The 24,659-nt window shown below is 38.4% G+C and overlaps 1 protein-coding gene across 4 annotated transcripts in view; it reads left to right on the forward strand.

Moving 5' to 3' along the window:
* CWC27 (CWC27 spliceosome associated cyclophilin) overlaps nucleotides 1-13,177 on the forward strand; it is a 140,524-nt gene extending 127,347 nt beyond the window's left edge. For 2 of the 4 annotated variants that reach the window (XM_035553462.2, XM_050716423.1), the window contains one exon: nucleotides 9,868-13,172. In XM_035553462.2, the coding sequence (XP_035409355.1) occupies nucleotides 9,868-10,030 (163 nt within the window). In that variant the 3' untranslated portion in view covers nucleotides 10,031-13,172. Of the gene's footprint in view, nucleotides 1-9,867 lie in introns of all 4 variants that reach the window. The other 2 variants (XM_035553460.2, XM_050716424.1) reach the window with 2 other exon arrangements.
* Nucleotides 13,178-24,659: the final 11,482 nt, after the last annotated feature.

Below are 24,659 nucleotides of genomic sequence, written 5' to 3' on the forward strand. Positions count from 1 at the left end.
CATGCCTGAGAAACACAGGGCCTTTGGGGTGGGTTTTTTGTTTGTTTATTTTTTGTTAATTCTTTCATGTCTTAAGTTTATTTGGACTAGGCATCTGGGCCTGGAATCGACTACTGTTTGACTTAAATTCAGAGATGATCCATGCTTTACTCAAGGGATATCTAGTATTTCATTTACTGTCTGGAAACCTTACATTTTATTTATTGCCAGCAAACTTAGTGAAGAACGAAGAAATAATCTTCTAACTCTTTAATAGCCTAGCTTAAGCTTCCTGAATATACACACCTTTATAAGCACCCCAACTTCATCTCATTCAATGACATGATTAAATTGTGTGGATTTGGACATATTCAGAATGGGAAGAGGGAAGGACAAAAGAGAAGGGAGGGCATCCAGAAAATGTTGAATGTTAAGTTGTGAAAATCAGAATATTCTTATGTTAGATACACTCTTCTCTCTTTCCGCTCCCTCCTACTTTGTGCTCTGGTGATACAAGCCTGTTTGTGTTAACCTGGGGAGGCAATTTGCCGACTTCTAGAGTATCAGATGCTGTACAAGCTACTGCCAGAGACAGGATGCTAGACTGGATGGATCATTGGTCAGTTCCGGTATGGCGGTTCCCATGTCCGTATAGTAAAAGCTGTGTAAAGTTTTTCTGTGCTGGTACACTGTCTGGAACAACATCTGGAATTTACATTACTGTCTCCCATACCAACCTACTCTACCAGGAGCAGTTGTCTATTTAAAAGCACCCAGCTTCTTTCATCAAACTACTTAATATTTTTGTGAAGGGGATAAAGATGTACTGTAAATACTCTATATAGGAATTGTAACCAAATAGATACTAAATAATAACTGGATAATTGATTTTTTTTTAATTTTTTTTTTTAGAAAAAATGCTTACAATCAGAAGGTTTTACATATTTCTAATTATTTCTAACCATGAGAAAGCCAATCCAATTTTCCCCCAGTGATTTTACTATCTTTTGAATTGGGTTATCTTTTTCGTAGTTTTGTTGATTTTCCCTTAGAAGGTTACTTACAATTAAATCTTCTTTCAAGAGAAAAAAAATGCTTAGCAACATCTTGAACAATGGAAAAGGATGCTCCATTACATTAGTAATTAAGAATTGCTTACTTTGTTGGTAGCTTTGCAAATACTGAAGGGTTGGGTTTTTTATTTTATAACTTGGATATCCCACACTTAGTGAAACTACTGCTTTTTTATTATTTTCACAGTGAATGTTTTGGGCAAAAATGAGGATGTAGCATTCGAATAGTATCTCAAGAAAATGGTATGTTAGAAATATCTGCGAAAGTTCCATTTCATTTTATGTGGTAGGCCTAACAGAAGAGTACAGTCTGACTTTGTAGAACGTTTATTTATTTATAATATTTATAAATTATATTTTTATCAGTTTTGCTTGCTTAGAATTGAGGAGATTGTGCAATAACAGCAATAGTATGTCACCTCCATTGTTAACATCTGAGTGCTGAAATACTGGAGGCAAGTAGCACTCCATTGATACAAAAGTTAGAAAATACTCCTTTTAGGTCTTTCAGAAATGACATTTAGCTCAAAATAGTGCTTGGAGGGTGGGAGTTATGAGTGATATTTATAACAGTGGTGAAAAAGGAGTATTGTATTGATCTTAAATTTCAGTCTAAATTCAGTCTGATTTCAGTTTAAAATCTGTGAAGTTATATATGAATATCAATACCATATCTATGAATGGTAGGTTAGTGCTTAGTGGTGCGGAGTCTACTTGGAGGCCAGTAGCTAGCGGTGTCCCCCAGGGATCAGTACTGGGTCCAGTGTTGTTCAACTTATTCCTCAACGACCTGGATGATGGAGCAGAGTGCACCCTCAGCAGGTTTGCTGACAAAACAAAGCTGGGAGGAGTGGCTGATACCCCAGAGGGCTGTGCTACCATTCAGAGGGACCTCGACAGGCTGGAGGGTAGGACCAAGAGGAACCTCATGAAGTTCAACAAGGGCAAGTGCAGGGTCCTGCACCTAGGGAGGAATAACCCCAAGCACCCGTACAGGCTGGGGGCTGACCTGCTGGAGAGCAGCTCTGCAGAGAGAGACGTGGGAGTCCTGGTGGACAGCAGGCTGATCATGAGCCAGCGATGTGCCCTTGTGGCCAAGAAGGCCAAAGGGATCCTGGGCTGCATTTGGAAGAGTGTTGCCAGCAGGTCAAGGGAGGTGATCCTCCCCCTCTACTCAGCCCTGGTGAGGCCCCACCTGGAGTGCTGTGTCCAGCTTTGGGCTCCCCAGCACAAGAGGGACATGGAGCTACTGGAGTTAGTCCAGAGGAGGGCTACTAATATGGTGAGGGGACTGGAGCTCCTGTCATATGAGGACAGGCTGAGAGAGTTGGGCCTGTTTAGTCTGGAAAAGAGAAGACTGAGGGGAGACTTCATGAATGTGTATAAATATCTGAGTGGAGGGTGTTGAGAGGATGGAGCCAGTCTCTTTTCAGTTGTGCCCAGCGACAGGACGAGAGGCAATGGGCACAAACTGAAGCGCAGGAGGTTCTGGCTGAGTATGAGAGGGCACTTCTGTGCTGTGAGGGTGACAGAGCACTGGCACAGGTTGCCCAGAGAGCTTGTGGAGTCTCCTTCTCTGGAGATATTCAAAACCCGCCTGAATGTCATCCTGCACAACATGCTCTAGGTGATCCTGCTTGGCAGTGGGGTTGGACTAGATGATCTTCAGAGGTTCCTTCCAACCTTGGCCATTCTGTGATTCTGTGATTCTGTATATACATGGTATATATATACCATATATGTATATTTGGAATGGTATAGATATATGTATATGGTATATATATATACACCGTATATGTGTTATATACGAATATCTATACCATATTCATAGAATTACCTAGGTTGAAAAAGACTTCTAAGATTACCAAGTCCAGCTGTTAACCTAGCACTGCCAAGTTTACCACTAAAGCGTGTCCCTATAACATTAGTTCAAAAACTAATAGAAATTGATTGAAACAATCTTATCTTGATATATAATTAAATACTTGTGAAATCAGCTTAAATATAGCAATTATCTTTATTTACAGCAATATTTTTCTCAATGCTTTTCTAATGATTTTTTAATCATTTTTTTATATTAGTATCTTCAGTAGAATAACTAATTGTGTGAATCTGGATGGATCTGACTAACAAATCTTGCTAGAGAAACAAGAGTTGAGAAACAGAAGATTTTATGAAGGCACAAAAAGCTTGAGGGACACATCGTCTGATTTTTGGGTAGTCTTTTGGGGACCCAGAAGTTGGACTCAATGATCCTTGTGGGTCCCTTCCTACTTGGATATTCTATGATTCTATGACAAGTGATCTGATTATTTGGGAAAAGAAATGGGCAGAGAGGAACAGAGGAACGTGGAATTGTGGAAACAAGCAGTGAAACAAGAAGTCAAATCTGTTAGTGGTGACAATCACAGCAGAATCCTGGTGACCAGAGGTTTTTGTTGGGAGGCATTGTAAGGTTTTTTGAAGTGAAACGAAACCAGGTTTGGCAAACTAGGTCCAAACTGGAACAGTATGTGTGATACAGTGGAAGGTTTAAGTATCAAGTGCTATGGAAGGGTAGGGGCTTTCGTAGATAATTTAGCACAGTTCAGACATTATGAATTAATGAGACAAAACATACTGATGGAAGCCTGTTTCTTACACACATCTTTTTTGTAATAGCAGTGGCTGTGTGAAACATTGAGAATTAGAGAGAGGAGTCTGTATTTGAAACTGTTTCTATACCACTCCTTAAATTGTTAACACCCTTTAAGAATCAGAACCTATTTCAAGTACTTGGGGAAAAAACTTCCTTTCATAATCAGTAAGAGAGAGGAATTTTCATTACAGAATTCCTTTTCATGAAAAGAGGGATGATGGGTTAATCTCTTATACTAAAATAACAAAGCTAGATAGTGAGATAGGACAGAAAAACCAAGAACTTGCCTGCAAGACTTGTGTTACACAAAGCACTTAAGGGTGGTTGCAGGTTTCATTAGATATACATGTATTTTCTCTGTCCTGCTGGACTATGTTTCCAAAATTATTTGTAAAGCTCTTGGACACTGTTATGCAAGGAGTGGTGACAGCAGGCTAAGCCAAAAAGCTTGTTTTGATTGTAGCATCTCAGTTCTGAAAAAAGTGAAAACCAGTTTAGATTTCAAGTTCTTTCCTCTTTTAAAATTCTCATTGTTTTACGGTTTTAACCATAACTGTTTTTGTCCTGTTCTCTTGCCTTGGTTTAAAGTTTTTGCTTGTCAGCTTTTAATTGACATTTTTCTTCATTTTATTTACATTTTGGTCAGCCTCTTTTTCTCTGTTTTTGTTTCTCATTCCTATCCTTTTTTTTATTCTTTACCTTCCTCAGTTTATTTTTCTTTTTGGTCTCTGTTTCTCAACTGTCTCTCTTCCTGTGCCACCCACTACTTTGCTGGAAGTGAAAAGAGTGCCAGTGAGTTCATTCTTCCAGAATATCTAACAAATTTTTACCTTGGGAGCAAGATCTCATTTGCTTTTGTTTGTGCATTCACTAATCTGTTTTCTCATCTGTTCACATGAACTACATTTCTATCCACTGCCTATGTATCAAGAAATTACGTGGAGGAAAGTGTTATAATATAATAAACCACTATATAATATAAATAATAAACCATTAATGTTTATGGTTTAACAAACACATTTACAGTATTTGAAGGAAAATGTAAGTTACAAATAGAGTATAATGTAACGGAAGCTTGACTATTTTTTTTTCTAAGCATATGGAACGTTGGTTGTAATTCAGAAAAGTGGGTAATGTCACCTGTATGTGATGTTGAACTCAGAAATGGTAAGACTGATAATTATGGACTACAGTGGTAAAATTATTAATGTATACGATTTGAAAGGTCTGGCTAAGAACTTTATCCTAACTGAAAGAACATTCCTTTCAACTAAAAGCTAATCGTCTGCAATTGTTTCCAACACTCCCACTTCCAAGCTAAGATAACATTCTGTGTGCCGCTCTTATAGGCTCCACCAAGAGCCATCTTTCCACATGGTCACACGTTCACAGTTTGATTCCTTCTTAGAACTGTGGCAGCTAGCAAGCTAACTAAGGAGCTGATCCCTCCAAGGGACAGGTACTTGGCTTCGTTAACATACAAGTGATCCTCTGGAGTCCATACATCCCAAGGATGGGCACCTGGCTTTTTTAACATTTAAATGATTGTTTTTATAGTAATGGAATTGTTTAATTCATTTAATCTGCATTTAGAGGCAATGTGTCATTTTCATTCGTGTTATGTATAACAGTTTAGATGTACTACAAGTAGTGCATTTTATATAACACACAGTTCTGCATCTGAAAAGTGAAAAGCTGTGCATTTCTTTTCTCAGTGCCTGTCAATTGCAGAAACAAAAAATCTGTCACCAGCTGCCATGCTTTTTGCAGGTATCTCCAAATGAGCCCTGGCTGCGAATGCTTGAGAACTTACTGCCTCTCTGCCAAAGCTGCTGGCTACTGTCCCCATAGCAGAGTTGGCAGAATTTAACTTTTGCCCACACCTGTTGATGATTTGCTGTAAAGTCCAGCAGTTTAAAATGCTGGCATAGGTGAGTGTGAGAAAATGTCCCAGGCTCCCCACTCAAGTGGCTGAGGTGCCAGAGGGAGTGCCATGTATAGTAAGTTGTGCAAGGAAGGTGGGCTGGTAACAGCCAACAGCTCTGTCACATCAATAGACACGTGTGAAATTAAGCAATGTGGCTTTGAGTTTTCATTCAGTTAGCATAAAAGTCACTGATTCATGCAGTGCATTGTACGTGGAGATCAGAGTTTCATCACTAGTGCAAAAGCAGTTATAGGGCTTCCTTGCTACTGCTGATATTGAAAATGGTTCAATTCACTGATTGCCACTTTGGTTTCTCCCAAAGGGCAGTTCTGGAAAGGTCAGAGCTGTTTTGATACCAGATTTCTGCCTATGCTACACTTAACATGACTGCCACCTGTCAGCAGCTGACATATGCTTCAGATCCAGTGCATGGCTCACACATCTAAAAATCTGTGTATCATATCTTTTCTTACAAGTACCATCTCACTATAGTAGTTCAAAAGAACATGTTCCATCTCCTGAATAAACTGGTTAAGCCTGCCTGGAGAGCACCATGTAGGTGGGGATCGGTCTTTGCTGTCCAGTTGGCAAGTACAGTTTTGTCTATGCTAGGCTATTGGACACACAGATTAGTCGTACTGTAATAGTTCTTGAGTGTTTTCTAGTCTGCTGAAGTGGTTCTTTTTTAGCCTTGGTTGCAGCCAACATTCTCCCACTTGTTACCTCCCAGAAAGCAATCAAATTAATCACTAAGGTAATGTGTTAGTTACAACAGTTTAATGACATCTAGGAGCTAGTCTGCTACTAACTGTGGAGTAGTCTTGTTTGCCAGCTGTTGCAGAAATCATCTGAGAATGAGGCCAGGAGTGTATCTGTGTACCTTTTGAAATCTGTGCTCTCTCTGACACAAGCTTAAATGTGGTCAGGTATTTCAGTCTAATGTACCAAGACATTGCATTTTTGGAATGCAGAAGAGAGCCAAGTACTGAATGTCATTTGAAAACTGAAACATTGAAATGAAGAGTTGCAGATAGTGGTATAGATGCTGCCCCGGTACATGGTATAGAACAATGCTTAAACTGTATGATGCTGTTGTCTGGACAGGGTAAAAATTAAACCTGTCCAATAATAAATGAAAGCTAAGATAGCCAGCTCCGATTTACTACACTCTTAATAAAAGAGGTTAAAGAAATTGATTTGTGTTTATTTTTTCTTCTAAAGAAAGTCAACAGTTTGCACATCTAGGTAATTTAAGCCTAGAACCATCAGTTTTGATAAGCTTTTTTATTCAAACTATTTTTGAACAAAAAAATACTAAGCTGCAAAACTTTGTTATTTGAGTTTAGTTTAAGAGAAATTACACCTTTCATCCTTTGCATTTTGAAGAAAAAATGTATTTTAAAGTTGTATGTCTTAACCAGTGTGTAAGATGAACTATCAACAGCTGGTGATAAGCACAAGTTGGATGGTAGGTTCCCAAAGCCCAGAGATGAAGTTAGAGTTTTCATCACAGTGACTGCAGAAGCACAACTGAGCAGGCTGAACTCAGGAGCATGAGGTAGGGGAAAGAGCCATAAACTGAACAAGGAAAACTCTTAGGCAACATGTATTTGTGGACTTGTAGCCCAAACACAGCAATTAGTAAGTTATGCAAGTGCAAGCCTTAGTTGGAGGAGCTTGAATAGGATTACTTTAAATTCAAATAATTAATTTAGAAATAATTACTAAATACTTCCCATGTTTCTGAAAAAAAATAGTTTGAGGTATGATTTAGCATTTACATTGATGCAAAATATGTATGCCCGTGAAGATGTGTTTTGCAAAAATAAGCTAAAGTTCACATTAGAAAAATATTTTTGAAAATCTTCAGCATGGTCTTGCATTTATTTTGCTTTACCTATGAGATGCTGCATCTGAAATTCTTTCAGGGATTATCAAAAAACATCTTAATATTGACATATTTTTAATCACAGCTGGGAACACTTCAGTGGAAAATTATGAGTAGGAGTCAGAGACTATGATTTCTTTCAGCTCTTGGAAAGGAGTGAATGTTTCATAGTCTATATCTGCTGCATCTGATTTCCAAACTACCTGGCATACGGTATGGTCTGACCCAAGAATTAGAGATGTATTTATTTTTAATTCCTATTAGTTGTATCCTACAAGTGTGCTATGTCACTGTTTGAAAACCCAAGCTGATGAAATGGTAGAGTGAGAGTACAAGTCTATATGCATTAATTAACATCCTCTGAAACCACTTACTGAGGAATGACCCCATCTCTTTGGGACTGTATTTTAATTCAGTCTCGGATAGTGTGATTTGGTGTATAAATATATATATATATTTATGCGCATCTTTTATAAGTTGAGAAGAAATATGACAAATGCAGAAAGCATGTTAGCTAAAATAAATTACTTCAGTCCCTCCAATGTGAGACAATGTTTTTATAATTAAACTACAAATACGCAGTCATGAGTCACTCTGATGGTACATTATGTTATTCTGAATTGTAGATGTGACTAAGAAAATAAGTTTTGGTGTTACTAGTACATACAAGGTTATAAACTACTGAAGTTCAACTCTTAAGTATTTTCAGAAGACATGGTAATATGCAGGCATGCTCTCAGTGCTGTTCAGTGAGAGATTTATGGAGCTCTCATGTCAATAATTGATTGTGTTGAAAAATCTGAATTATTGTTACTAAGATTTTTCCAAAACATTCAAATTCCTGTAGTCCATAGCTTTGAATTTTGTCTGAATTCTTTAGTAGTACAATATTGTAATCTACAATAACTGATCTGGTTCTCCTCTCTCCCTTTATACATGGAAATCTGTACTAGAGCTCTTTGAAAAACCTGTTTAATTCAGGACCTCTTACACGTTGTGAGGGTCTGGTAATACTTCATCAGCAACAGAATTTTCATTCTGATACTGATTTGTTATTTGTGGATTTTCTATTTCACAAAGACTGTACCAATATCTAATGCTGATATGCTTATATTCACTTCAGTATTGTTGCTGTTATTTTAAGTTACCCCATCAAAGTCAAAGAAATTTTTATAATTGATTAATATGGAATCCAAACTTCAGTGTTTTGTTTTGTTTTGTTTTTGCCTGGGCAAGTTTTTATGCGCTGAAAAATCATAAATTCAGTTGGGGGGGGTTAATTGCTCAAATTAATTTTAAATTTGTTATCCTGCCCCTGGTTCATAAGTAGCAGCTTTAGTACGATTGTAATCTGAGGTCTTAGCTGAGTGGGTTTTTAATTTAAAATAGTACAACTGTGGTCAAAAGTGTTAATTTTATAGCCAAGTTTTGACACTTAAAACCACGTCCCATGATAGAAAAGTAGCTAGGTTGTCAGTAAAGATCAAGAGGTTTACAGTCGGTCAGCTTGTTATGAGCATCTGTAGTGTGATTTTCTTCTTTTCCCCTCATCTCTCTTCGTCTTTAGGTAGGGCAAATGATTTCTCTCTTTGTTTAAGATTTTGTCCAACCTAAAACTTGTATTTTTCTAACATCTTCCGTATTAATTCCCACTTCAGTGAGACCTACTAATAAGGCCAAAGATGATCAGCTTGAGGCTTTCCTGGCACTGAATACAGCTAACAAACAGATTATTTTGACTCCGGATTATGGTGATATGGTCAGACTACTCGGAATTTGCTGAAAAGGGAAAGTATCTAATGGGGAAGATTTCTAATCAACGGCTAAAAAAAAATCAATAGTTTAGTCTGCTACTCAAAAAAATAAAAAGCATGATCTGAATCAATTTAAGATGGAACAGTAGGACTTAAAGCATTCCCTTGTTGATCTTTTGTGTACCTACTTTAAGCGTTTTCCATGCAAGCTCTTCCTTTTGCATAACTGTAATGGTGAAAGGAAGTCCAAAGTGACTAATAGGAAAACTTGAGAAACACTCCCTGTTCCTGGGAAAATTATTCAGTACATTTGGGAAGATATGTTAAATAGAAAAAGACAAGACAAGACAGTTCAGTGCCTGAAATAAAATCCAGCAGAGCAAACTCTAGCTGTATTTTTCAAAATGGGTTTTCACTAAAGTGGTTTTCCTGTAATATTACAGTTTACTGATGGAAGGGGAGAAAAAGAAAAAAGAAAACTTGGATCTTTTCTCTACACAAAAATAAATAAATCATGGCTACTCAGATCTTGCCATGTGTATCATAATTGCAAATCATAACTTTATGTTCTTTCACTGCATTTGAGCCATGTTGTACTTGTTTTGTAGGATGTCACATGTACTTCAGTTTGAAGATAGAAGCAGAAAGGTGAAAGATGCAAGCATGCAGGATGAAGACACTTTTGAGATCTATGACCCACGGAATCCTGTAACTAAGAGGAGAAGAGAAGAAAGCAAGAAGATAATGAGAGAAAAAAAGGAAAGGAGATAAAATGTATGTTATCCTAGCCAGAGCTGCCTTGAAAAGCGACTGCAATAAAGCACTGGCTCTTTTGTAAGCTGTAGCTCCTAAAAATATCATTTGACAAGTGTGAAAAGGAATCTCTCAAGAACCTGTTGTGTGGTTTTGAATCTGAGCTATCATTTGTTTCTTAAGTTGTGCAGTAAACTACTCTCAGTGCATTCATTATCCAAGCTTGCTAAAGTTTTTTATGTACTTAATAAAACAGCTGACTTCAGTTTGATCTGCACTTTAATTACGATAGTCACCATCATAATCAAAAAGTTTTCAATATAATGAATGAGAATTTGTCTCAGTAAGGATGAAGTTAGAAGATGAAAATTCCATCTGCAGGCTTTTGAGATATTCTGAAAGTATAATTTTAATTATTTTTATTATTTTTGAGAAGGCATATAAACATTACGGCAGTAACCACTGACTTCCTGAGCCACCGTCATTGATTTAAGATGATGCAGTTGCAGGATTGCTTAGAATGTTTCCAGCTTTCTTAAACAAACTGTTTGATTTGAGGATTTGGTTAATTCTTCTTACTTTTGAAATACATATTCCATTTCATATGACACCTTGGGATACACAAGTTGAGGAGTATTATTTCACTAACAGTACCACATTAAGCAACCATTATAATAAGTTTAGATTCTCTTTTTGTTAAACTGCTACAATACTAGAAACCTTCCATTGGGAGAATTTTCACTGTAAAGTAGTAATTAAGTAAAAGTAAGTAATCACTGTAAAGTGGTAATTAAGGTTGCTTTGTTAATTAGTCCAGTACAAAAATGAAAAATCTAATCAGTCTCATTAAAAACGTAACTCTGTTTTTAACAATTATTTTACCATCTAAAAATGAAGAGCTTTTGAGGTTTCCAGAAGATTACATACTTCCCACAGATTTCCCCCTCCCTCCTCCTCCGGGTGCTAATACCTTTTGCAGAAAATAAGAATTTCCACTGCTACTTCTTTACAGCATTTTCTGATGCCACAATAAGCTTGGAGAGAGACCATATGGGCAATAGCTAAAGAAGAGGGATATGAAGTGAGCAAGGTCATTAAAAAGTGTGACCAAAAGTGTTTTGCTGATGTTGTTTTTAGAACACATTCAGTAAGGTATGGTGTCTTTATCAAGCTGCCACTGACAAATTTCTTGATAGGGTCTGAGGTGTGAGGTACATAAACCTGCATTGGTGGGTTAATATGGCCCAAATGTCAGAGGTTAGATTAATGCACACTATTGCTTTAATGTGCAGTGTAATCTTTGAGATAAAAAGAAAATTTGGAGGTGTGACATGATATCCTGTATAAAGCTGTCATTATCCTCTTCTCAGGCTGAGTGAATTATACTGTACCATGGTGTAAAGAAGTCAAGAGGGGTTACATTCTTAAACACTGCCATTTACAACCTACTAAGTCAAAGTTATTTAATTGTTAAGTAATTTTCTACCAGGCTTTGACCATCTTCCAGGAACATCATATGTCACATGCTATGCTATCTCGATTCATTGCTTTGCTTGTAGAAAAAATGCAAGTTTTAAAATAAATGTTACAGGAAATTAGCATATCAGATCCCCACTCTGATGGGATGGGGGAAGAGAGGAAGGATGTGTGTATATAAGCATGCATGTTGGCACAGGAGGTCAGGACGGGGAAAGTGAGGTCTAGAAACTTGAGTGCCAGTTACAGGAGATAGCTACTGCTCCTGTGATAGGAAAATGTTCTAATTAAATAATATTCCCGTAAGCTGAAGTAGGATGCATGAGGCAATGAACAGACAAGTTGACTAACAACCCTTTTAGCTGAATGGTGGTTTTTTTTGCCAACTCCTGTGGCAGGTCTGTTTGTGCTGTATTTGATGATTCACATTCTTAAATGCTATGCAAGCACAGGGTTTTAAAATTTTAACTCAGGGTTTAGAGCTCCATTCAAGTAGGAAGAGGTCTGAGAGGCTAGTCCTCGCAGACACAGGACTGATACCATCTCAAGAACAATAAAGTAACTTAATGCTGACGTCTTATAGGTAGGTGAAGTGTGTATTGAAAATCAGTATACTTTTTTCTAGAGATACTTTACCTTTTATGGTACAGTTGAAACCAAATGTGTTACCTGGTAAAGGTAATTTTAAGCATTAATGTGTTACACTTTGTTCTAGGAGAATAGAAAGGCCAGCCACAGTGCAAGGATGCTTACCCAAGCAGCAGTCTTTCCTGTGTCTAATGCATATCGCTTCAGGTGTAATGGTCATTTACTGCATTAAGCCCAGGTTCGCAGAAGTAAGCTAACAGCCACTGAAACCGGCTATCTGGATGTAAAAGAGAAAAGCCTTTTGGAAAGGCAATGGGTTTTGGTTTCAGTTTTGTTAAATGAGAGATAGGACCAACTTCCCTAGCAGTTTGCATTTTGCTCTGTACCAAACGCATATGTAAGGGTAAAGATCCTTCAGTTTTCTTGTGATTATGAATGGCAAAATCCGTTATAAATCAAACTGAAGCTGAACCTGTTTCAGTTCAACAAGACAATGGGGATTTGTGATTATTCTTTCCCATGTATTTTTGCTTTTATTAATTATATTTGTAACCTTAGAAACTAGTTTGAGAAGCCTACAAGCAAAGCACTCCTAGCTCATCACCATAACGTGCTGCAGGCAAAAGCCAACATAGGTGCTACAGACTATTTGGAGCAAAATAGAGAAACCAGGTATGTAGTCTACTATGGCAGTCACTCAGTAACCTTGCCTCTGAAAGGCAGACTTGTTTCTAGTCACTTAGGCTACTTTCTCAGGTCATCTTTAGCAGGCTGATATTTAATGCAGTCCATCACAATAAGAACAAATTAACTATGCTGACGTCTTCTTGATAGGTGAAATGTGTATTGAAAATTATTATACATTAGTATATTAGCTGATAATAAGGATTTCTCATAGAAAATGTTATAGTGTTTTGGATCTCTGTGATCCCAAAGGATCCTCCGTCATCCACATTGTGTGTCTTTTCAGTCATGGCTGTTATATATATATACAAGCTGTGTTATCAATACCTCCCTTTCTCCACTTGCAAACTTGCTAGACACCATCTTTATATAACCCCAGATGTACAGAATAAAAGGATAAATTGAGTGCAACAGAGAAATAGACATCTACTTGCTTGCTTTTTATTACCTTCTAGAAGGTGACAGGGCAAGTAATAATGCATACATGTTAAGCACTTCAGGTGTCGTAAAATCACTTAAGGTGGCTGGATTAGCTAGTTCCAAAAGTGGCAGAAGATCTGAAATGGGATCTCTTTACTCATAACTTCCTGGAATGGAATGGAACGGAACAGAACGGAATGGAATGGAACAGTTCAGTTGGAAGAGTCCTTCAAAGGACTGACAGCTCGTTTCATTGCCCAGATAACAAAAACCTACAGAACTGGTAGAGATGTTTTCAGCCAGTCTTGGAACCCAAGAATCTAGATCTTGTTCAACCAATTTCATCTTTGCTGTTTTATAAAGATGTCTCATGAGCACACCGAGCCACATTCTCCTTAATTGTGTGCTGTTATTCCAATGCTGCCAGCCCAAATCAGCGCTGCATCATACTGTGCCACTTCCCAGTTGCACACCTGGTACAAAGCCTCACGACAAAGACTTCTTCACAGCCCAACATTGGCATTGGAAAAACAGTTTGCCATGCCACAAAAACAGTCTACATTCAGGCTTTTTCTACACTGCAAAGGTAAGGTTCAAAGCCTTTTGCTCCTTTTAGGAAGACTTCATGTATCAGTGGCTTCTCCAGGTCAAGATCAAAGTCTGCACAGAACAATTACTCTAGAGACTTGGGTCCACTTTAAGTTGATGGACGACAACTAGAAGTGCCAGTCCCTGGATGTTTAATGAAGATATTTGGAGTACTTGTGCAGTAGGCCACAGAGGTTGGGCTTGGAATCTTTTGCAAGTAGAATTCATCATTAGGAAACACCAGAGAGAAATGCTACAAATAAATCAATTACAGCAGGTTTTGTTTATCATTTCTATGTGATAAAAATATTCTATAATATTTATTATAGAATATATTAATATATTCTATATAGAATATGTAGAATAGATTAATATATAGAATATATTAATATAATATATATTATTATAATATAATTTTTATTTATTTGTTTAGTTAAATTAGTTAAATTCTTTCCTTAATTAATAATTAAATTATTAAATTTAGTTAAATTATTGTTTAGTTTCTAAACAATAATTACAAGGATTGTTTGAAGTGATACTAGTCTTGAGGGCTAATCAGCTAATCAGCTTTGCACAGTATTTCGCAATGTTCATTTGATATACTTCTCAGCTAAATTGAAATTTCTGTACATTTGCTTTGCTACTAACACAGTGGGTCAGTGTCAACAAACAGTAACTCACAAAGTTTATGAGACAAACAGACCTTCCAGTCCTGCCTACCTTCAGTACAATGTTTCATTAAAGGGAATTTAACGGTCCTAAATGAAAATAAAGGGAAGAAAAAAGGTCCTACACCTGCATACAGACATTTTGCTGGTAAACCTGAAGTTCTTGTTTCCAGACCAGCTGTATTTCAGGAAGATAATTGTCCTTCTAGGCCACATCTGTTAACAGCAAGATCTTAAAGTACAGCTTAAAGCCTTGCCTCAGGAATCTTGATGAAACCAACAGCTAGTACAATGTGCCCTTTCTGCTTTGGAGCGTACTGAAAAAAAAAAAAAAAAAAGGAAAAAAAAACCACTGAAATAAAAATGGAGGTGGTCTATTTCTGCCAAATATCCACTACACCTATGCTGTTAGGGGTGTAGTCTACAATGTCACCTTATGTAGTTTTCCCTGCTGGCTTGCAGCGTAAACAGGTTTGTGAAGAGGTTGTTCCCTTACTGTCTCCTTCCTGCAGTAAAAAGGTGACTGAACTCTAATGGTTAAAATAACTACACACCAATGTCTGCTTTTGTCTAGAGGACCTCAGGTTTGCAGGAGACAGCGTTATGTTCTGGCAACATAAAAACTAGCCTCAGACAGAATGGATAACTCCAGACTCTGCCTCATTCTGGCAGATTAGTGTGCATCTGTCGTTACTTAAATTATGACAGACAAGTTGGGCTGTTAGAAGACAAGGGGACTCCTACATGTGCTTTCTTAGTACAAGATGTAGATTCTTGCTTACATCTTTCACTATAACAAAACGTGAGCTGATCAGATTGGCTACAAATAAAATGTCCTGCTGAAGTATATGTAGCACAGAGGATGTAAAGGGAGAAGTGAGAACACATCTCTTTGTGTTTCTTTTCCTGGTGTACAGCATTAGACCAACCAGGAATACCTGTCAAATGTCACCAGTTAAACACAAGAGGCTCGTCACCTTATACAGCTAGCACAAACATTGGAAAGAGATCATAGAATTATAGGATATCCGAGTTGGAAGGGACCCACAAGGATCATCGAGTCCAACTCCTGGGTCCACAAAGGACCACTCCAAAAAAAAAAAAAAAAAAAAACACTTTTTTACTCGCTTGGTGAAAAACCTTTTCCTGATATCCAGCTTGAAACTCCCCTGTTTCAGCTCCTTTCTGTTCCCCTCTTGTCCCCTCTTGTCCTATCACTGGTCACCAGAGAGCAGAGCTCAGTGCCTGCCTCTCTGATCCCCCTTGTGAGGAAGCTGCAGGCCACCATGAGGCCTCCCATCAGTCTCCTCCAGGCTGAACAATCCATGACTTCAGTCACTCCTCCATATCTTTATTTTCATATATGAAAACATTGAAGAGGACTGGTCCTAAAATGGAGCCCCAGGGAACCTCACTAGTGACAGGTCGCAATCCTGATGAAACACCATTTACAAGAACCCTTTGGGCCCAACCCATCAGCCAATTGTTCACCCATCTTATTATGCTTTTATCTAACTGTATTCTGGTCATTTTGTCCAGAAGGATACTGAGAGACAATATCAAAAGCTTTACTGAAATCCAGGAAGAATACATCGACTGTCTTCCTTTGGTCAATTAGCTGGGTGATGTTGTAGAATGAAATTAAATTGTTTAGATATGACCTTCCCCTTGTGAACCCATGTTGAATCTGACCAATGTCTGCATTGTCCTTTAGGTGTTTTTCAGTAACTCCCAGAATAATCTCCATAAGTTTACCAGGCACTGAAGTGAGACTGACAGGCTTGTAATTGCCAGGATCTTCTTTCTTACCCTTCTTGAAAATTGGACCACATTTGCCAGCTTCCAGTCAACTGGGACCTCTCCATATTCCCAAGACTGTTGAAAAATAATTGAGAGAAGTCCCACAGTGGCATCAGCCAGCTCTTTGAGCACTCTGGGATGAATCCCATCAAGCCACATGGATTTATATGCATCCAGGTGGAACAGCAAATCCCACACAAGTTCGGGGTTGACTGGGAGTTTATTGTTCCTGCAGTCACTGTCCAACTCAGGGCGCTGGGGGTCTCAGAACCCATCACTGGTGTTGAAGACAGAGGCAATAAATGCATTAAACATTTCTGCTTTGTCTATGTCCTTGATTGTTAGGTGACTGTCCTCCTCAAATATCATCCTCATCAAGTATATTTTGCTCTGTTCCTCCTTTTCCCATTAACATACCTAAAAAAGCCTTTTTTATTGTTCCCTACGCTGCTGGTGAGCTTCAACTCTAACTGAGCTTTGGCCTCCTGGATTCTGTCCCTACAAAGGTGAGCAACATCCCTGTAGTCCTCCCATGTTGCCCAACCTTGCTTCCAGAAACCATACACTTTCTTTTTCTGCCTAAGCTCTTGAAGTAGATCCCTGCTCAGCCAAGCCAGCCTTCTGCCCTCCTGCTTGACTTCCAACATTTCAGGATTGCCTGTTCCTCTTAGGAGGTGGTGCTTAAAAACTGACCAGCACTGATGGACCCCAATGTCTTCAAAAACAGTTTTCCAGGGGACCTTACTACGTAGTTCCCTGAGCAGTCTGAAGTCTGCTCTCCCCAAATCCAGGGTTGAAGTTTTGGTGGCAGTTTTCCTCCTGTCACTGAGGATTTTGAATTCAATTACCTCATGGTCACTATGGCCAAGGTTGCCACCTATCTCCACTTCACCCACAAGACCCACCCTGTTTACAAGCAACAGATCCAGGAGGGCACCCTTCCTAGTCAGCTGTCTTAGTACCTGTACCAAGAAGTTATCATCAAGGTGCATCAGGAGTCTCCTGGACTTGTCTCAACTGTGTGGTATTCCCAGCTGACATCTAGCAGGTTGAAGTCCTCCATAAGGACAAGAGCAGCTGATCTAGAAGTGTCTCTCAGTTCTTTAAAGAATCAGTGTCCTCATCATGGCCAGGTGGCCTATTGTAGACTCCCACAACAACATCCATTTATTTCCTTGTACCTTGATCCTTACAAAGGCTCTCAACCACATTGTCGCTGACTGCAAGCTCCACACATTCCGGTGCCTTCATTACATAGAGGGCCACCCCACTGCGGTGCCTGCCCTGCCTGTAACTGTCCATCGCAACGCACCAGTCACAGGCCTCTTCCCACCAGGCTTCACTTAGGCCAGTGATGCCGTATTTCTGGGACTGGGCCCAGGCTTCTAGCTCCCTTTGCTTGTTTCTCATGCTGCATGACTTTGCACAGAAACATTTCAGGTGTGTTTCATTGAACCCAGACCCTCGTGGGGCAAGCTGAAGGATCTCACTAGCATGCAGTCCCTCAACTATTAGCGTGCAGTCCCATAGCTTATCACTAGTGGGGCTGGTTTTGTCCCTTTCCCCCTTCAAATCTAGTTTAAATTCAAACCTATCCTTTACCACTCTTTAAATATAAATAGGTTGATAGGAACTTCCTACTTATAAAACACCATTAAAAAAGAACAAAGGCCCTAGGTTAATCATTTTAAATGTACAGACATGAGTGCAGACTACACACAAAATGGAGTCTTCTCAAAAAAAAAAAAATCTGTTCTTAAACCTCAATACATCAGAAAAAATAAAATAAAATAAAATAAATAAAAAATAAAATAAAATGAAATGAAATAATAAAATAAAATAAAATAAAATAAAATAAAATAAAATAAAAAGGATGTGTTTCTATGAATAACCACTCTGAATTTATATCAAGGAATTTTGAGGTATGGTGAAGTTAGAGGAAAAATCTACCATTCTTGTCTTAGAAGATCACGTGGAAAAGAAAAACAATTTCTGATGAAAAGAGCTACAACAGTCCCTATTTTTAGTTTGTTAAATGCATTGGCTACAGAACATAGCAAGGTAGGACATTCAGATTCCCCAGTCATTACGAGTCATGAACTTGAAAATCCAGTCCAATATTCATAAGGTTCTTTAAGTTCTACACTTGCTCCCCTTTATTATTTTCTCATAGTAGTAAAAGGGCACAGTTAGAGAACAGCCCTTTAATTTTGGCAGCTTCACTTTGGCAGTAAAAAAAGCATTAAAAGCTGGAGCTCTTTGTATAGAACATGGCCTGAAAGATCACGTTTTTGCAGCAGCTATTTGCAGCAGAATAATTGGCTCTGAAATAGCATATGCTCTTCTTCAGAAGTAATTTTTGAGTCAAACATTTTAATAGAACATTACACTCAAAGGATATTTCTTTCACCTGCTTGTACTGAGTGCCTCTACATTCTTGGCAAGCAGTGAGAGGTACGGATTCACAAGCAAACTAGTATATTTCCCATTTCTTTTTTTTTTTTTCTTGCAGCTTCACTATGTGAATAGCATCTATGATCAGCACACAGGTACTGTGCCCTTCTGTCTCTAAAGTTATTTCACTGGAATGGCAGAGAATAAAAGTCAGTATATGTATAGTCATTTTTTGAAAAAAAATTGCCATTACAGTTACACTATACTCACCTTTACATCAGGATATACAAACCAAAAAAATTTCACTCTAAGCATAAGAATTATTTCAACCAATGGAGCATAGGTTGGTCTCATTTGTCCTTATGTACTGAAATAGACTCAGCAACATAATACAGTAAGTATGAAAATACAAATAATGATTCAGATGGATGAGAGGGTAAATGGCATATTTAACTATCATATCTGTCACTGCCGTACAGACAACAAAGACATTTTTAAGATGATCTTGAGGGGAAACAGAAATGGGGATGTTTTAACAGAGTGTAATCTGTTGTCCTATAACACACAGAAGTCAAGTTCTCCCTGATAACGAATGTCACAGAAAAATATTCGAGACATCTGGAAAGGAGAGAGAAAAAAATAAATCTGACCCAACTATGCCAAGCTTATTTACATTTATAATACAGGCAGAAGAGTGTAGTTCTTTCCAGTATTTTATATCATTTTATTTTATGAAGACAAAATCATCAGACAGAAAAACCACAGTAAGCAATGCTTGGCTTTGCCAAACAAAGAATTTACATAAATGTCTGCAATGTCTGTGACTTTAAAAAAAAAAAAAAAAAAAAAAAAGTTTGTTTTAACCTCTAACTCCAATGCACACTACAGTTTTTTGTTTAATTTCATGTGGTTTCAGATGAGACCTTGTATTCCTGGGGGACCAGAATATACTACCTCACTGTCATATAATTTAGGCTCAGTCATACCTCAGACAATATTTTTACAAGGTCACTTTGCAAAAATATGTCTAGCCTATCCTCTAGCCTATCCAAATGACAATATTATTTATGCCAAAGGCTTCTCTTTAGGGATGGAAGTATTCCAACTACTGTTTAATAGGTTATATGGAGAAGCTAAAAAAAACATCATTTGTAGCACACACAGTTTATGTATATAGCATAGAACTAAGGAGTACAGACTGATCATTGGAAATATGGCCTAAAACAGGCCTCAGCAAAAAAAGCCACAAAAGCAATGAGCTTTTGAGTTTTCCTCCCTGATATTATTTTTGGAATTCCTGAACGTAACCAGAAATATGACTGCACAACGGAGGAATACGTCTGAATTCTGAAGCTACCTGAATGTTCAGAACGCAAAAGATATTTTTCAAAAGAGTAACAGAGGCGTATGGCTTTTTAAGCAAACAGGACAGTATATCCTCATATACAGTCTTAGAACAAGCATCTGACAGAAAAGGAATGGCAGGAGCTCCAATAGAAAGCTTCTTAGAAATACTGCGGTGAAGACAATACTCTGCAACTCCAAAGTAATCAGAACCAGACCAACTGTTTCAGAAAGCAATTAGAAGGTGAAGTAAAACAAGCACATTTCTTTCCTCTCAAGCTCTGTTATTAGAGGCAAGCCTGGCCCATAGGATTTATTTATAGTCAATTTGTGACAGTTTTTCTGCTAAACTGCACTTCTTCAGAGGCTAAAACCTGCACTGGAAATTCATCATTGTTACTGACTAAAATTATGGGAATGCAATGTATTTTTATGGTGTAAAGTCTATTTAGATATCAATATTGATTCTAGTAACTTGTGCTATTCAAAAGTATAATTTATTCAGGAATTATGACATTTTATTGTAATAACAGGAGTTTTTATTGAAATCTTATCTGTTCATAAAGCTCAATACTTAAAACTGGGAAAGGAGTTTGTTCCTGTGACTGTGACATTCTTATCAAGGTTGCTGATATTATTACTTAAAGAAAGCCACTTGCCTGCTGTCAGAATCTCTTCACCAAGTCAAGAAGGATCCTGATTCTCACTCTGTGAGTGAGTAGCCTTACAAATCTCACAGCAGAAAAGCACTGCCATATGCACCAGAATATGATACTACATGAAAATTCACTGGCATCCAAAAATCCCAGTGCGTCAGACTGTTCTGGATACTGAAAGTAAGATTTGGAGGAACAGACGAACAAGGGGAGACCTCACAAACTAAAGAAGATGAAGAAATGTAAATACCTTAGGTGGGCAACTGTGCTTCACAGGCATGGAAATACCTAGCCAGGCGTTTTGAGTAATTGTGTATGGCATAAGTGGCTTCAGAATACATAATATGTCCACTTCTGCATTCAATATAGAAAATTAATGTTTATTTACCCTGCAGAACTGTGGAATAGCTGCAATTTTTCCCTTTTTACTTTGCCATTTATGTTCATGCTTTTTGATTGCTCCAAAGCATGCAGTAATTTGGGGCTTTTTACCATGTCAGGATAACTACAGACATAGAGTTTTTTTGTTGTTGTTTTGGTTTTTAGGTTTTAAGCATGCTTTTTGTGAACTGTCAGTCAAAGCAGCTACATTGCAGAGGCTGGAAGCAGGCAATGGAGTGTTGCTCTCTCACATCTGGTTATTCCAGTGCTTAGGTCTGATCTATATTTCATATATACCAGGCCCCCTTTCAGTTTTGAGATCACAGGTTTAGTACAGGTTCCTGACTGGAGGGGGAGAAAGCAAAAGAAAGGACCTCAATGGTGACAAACCATTTGCTACTTCCACCACAATGCCGTTTGGCATTTTTGAGTGGCCACCTGTGACCAAAGAAAGACCAAGAGCATTCAGATAAACTTGAACAATGTCGTGTAGCTATAGACAGACAGTGCAGGATGCACAGTCACCCTCTGTGGAATGCTGTCTTAGAAGAAAATATATTAAATAGCCTGGCTGAAGGGCAAGGCAAAGACATCTTGCACAGAGACTCAATGCCTCGAGTTATCTATTGATTTCTACCGTGAACACCTAAGAAGGACACTGTCTGTCTGGTATGAATACATCTGTTGTTGTTTAGCCCTGGCAGGCAGCTGAGTGCCACACAACGAGCCGCTCTCTCGCTCTTCCCAGGTGGGATGGGGGAGAGAATCGACAAGGTAAAAGTGGGAGAACTCCTGGATCCAGAAAAAGTTCACTAGGTAAAGGAAAAGCTGCATGTGCGAGCACAGCAAAACCAGGAATTCATTCGCTACTTCCCATCCGCAGGCAGGTGTTCAGCCATTCCAGGAAAGCAGGGCTCGTCAGCGAAACGTCTTCTTGGGAAGACGAACAGCACTGCTCCCAGCGTCCCCTCCCCCTTCTTTACTTTATTGCTGATCATGACACCATGCCGTAAAGGACACCCCTCTGGCCAGCCTGGGCCAGCTGTCCTGACTGTGTCCCCTCCCAGCTCCAGGGGCACCCCCAGCCTCCTCGCTGGCAGGGCAGCATGAGGAGCTGAAATGTCCTGGGCTCTGTGCAAGCACAGCTCTGCAACAGCTAACACATCGGTGTGTTATCAGCACTATTCTCATCCTAAATCCAAAACACAGCATCACACAAGCCTCTACAAATAAAATTAACTCTATCCCAGCCAAAACTATTATTGTATTATTACTATTATTATTATTGTAAACCAATACTGTATTTAACAGTATTGAATTGCATCTTATTTTTCGGATGTTTCTTCAGTTGTAATCATTCACCAGCATGTTGCAGGGTTTTCTACCTGTAGTTTTGCCTAGGCCGTACTTCCTAGATTGCTTATCAGAATTTCATGTCAGACAGGTCAAACTATCAAACTATTCAGCTTACATTACTTCTCTGCTGTCACCAAACCTTGTGACTATATGCTAGCAGAAAACTTGGTAGTCAACAAAAATTCATGCCATCAAAGCTAAGTGCAATTTCATCATGTTATGAAGAATAAAATGAAGTGAAAAAATCTACCATTGGAAGGAAGATACTTGTTGAAATGCAGTTTATCCTTAATATGATGTAGTCTGCACAAGACAAAGAATGCTTTTCATACTTGACTAAATCCAGCAGCATGAACCAAGATAACACACAGTTGAGGCTTAAAGCCTGACTAAGCCAGTCAGCTTATTCTTTTCCCCAGGTGTGCCACTAGCAATAGCAATGTAAACTCTGACTGCAAATTGTAACACTATTCATATTCCAAGCCCCAAATCCTTTAAACTGTCTTGATGAATGTGTGAAACTGAATTAAAAGCCAGCTCTGGGTCTGAGCAGATGATATGATGGAAGTGAGCACTACCAAACTTTCTCAGTCATTTTACATCAGCAGGGGGACAGAGCTCCTTCTGAGAAAAGGAAGCCTGTGAGAGGCTTCTTCCCTGCATTGACATGGAAAATTTTGTCATCTAGACACATTAATGAAAATAATTTCACTTCCTAAATGTTTTCATACAAATGGTTGTAATTCTTCCTACCAAGGAAAGAGGTGAAAAGGCAAAGAATTAAAGTGTCGGGAACAACTGCTCTCATCTGATAACTGATCTGTCATGTCTGCACAAAGGAAGTGAAACACCTCCATAGATTGTTTTTAGACTGATTTCCACATGCTTCTTTACACTTTAGTCAAGTGTACTGCCACCAAGAGGAAGCCCACATGCTACACAGAAGGAAGATAAGGGAGATGCTTAAGTGTGTGAAATATTCAGTGGTGACTGTGAATATAAAACAGTATTCTACATTTGCGAAAGCTGCTGGACTTAGGGAAGATGATAGGATGTTCTCTACGAAGATCCCAACATCATATGAGGAAACAACCTGTCAGTTGCCAGGTTGAGGTTGAATCTCTGTCTGTATTCTGAAATACTGGACACATAATCAGGATGCATCTTCTATTCTAACTGTTGTAATTAAACAGGTATAAATGTGTCTGTTTTGTACAGTGCAGTCTTTGCTAGCATTTAGCTCTTAATTCTGGCACCTGGTCTTACTCTGCTCATCATTGACTTTATGTATCTTGATTTGGCTTTCTTCTCAAGACCGAAGAGCATAGTTTTGTGAGTGGGGTATAGTAGTAGTTCATTAAACAGAACTCAAGGAAAAAATATATTTTTTTCTTGAGAAGTCTGCTGATCTGGGAAGTGACAGATCAACAGTTTTCTTGTTCCCACTAGTATAGCAGTATTGTTTAGAGTTGTAGCGTTTCCATACAGTGCCCTAATTCTGGGAATTACCAAAGCAATCAATTAGAAGGTACCAGTGTAAAAAAGAGTAACATTTTTCCACCGGAACTATTGGTACTAGAATGTGGTTACTTATTGGTACTAATGCAGTCCTTAATGCTCTGCTATTAATGCTTTCTGTAAGACTATCCCATCACATGCTAAAAATTTTGACCTTTCTTAAATCAGATGCTTCTTGAACAGAGCTACTGCTTTCCTTAGACCCAATTAAGATAACATCTAATTAAATGAATACTTCTGGATTTCTTCAACAACCCTTTCAGTGGGCTTTAACTAATCATAACAGATGTGCCTATTATATGAGTAGTTTGCATCTGAGATCAGCAAATTTTTGTTCACAGGATGATAAACATCTGGTCAAACAACAGTCAAAGATCTAGCCCTTAGAAAAGGTACACATTAGACTCATTTTTCTGAAACAAGAAGATCTTAAAATGACAAGCAAGGCTGAAACCCTCTTAAGATACACAGCACAAAACCTCTTTTCATGTCTAATGGGAAAGGTTAAAAGTTCATCTTTTCATAACTGAATGAAAGTAGCCCTCCACTAGGGTTGCCTTGGTGTCAGACTGTACCTCCACCTCTCTGCTCCCAAAAGCCTAGAACCTGTCAGGCAAAACAAGTCCATGTCCCAGAGTTGCAGTCAGGGCTGAGCTTCTGAGAAGCACATTACAGAACCTCAGTCTATCTTAGCTGGAAACACACGCGTGCCACTTCAGGCACAGTGCTAACTTATCTCCTCTCTCTGCTTGCACCTCATTTCTGCTTTGATGC

Source organism: Cygnus atratus, chromosome Z (genome assembly GCF_013377495.2).
Source record: "Cygnus atratus isolate AKBS03 ecotype Queensland, Australia chromosome Z, CAtr_DNAZoo_HiC_assembly, whole genome shotgun sequence".
Taxonomy (NCBI): Eukaryota; Metazoa; Chordata; class Aves; order Anseriformes; family Anatidae; genus Cygnus; species Cygnus atratus.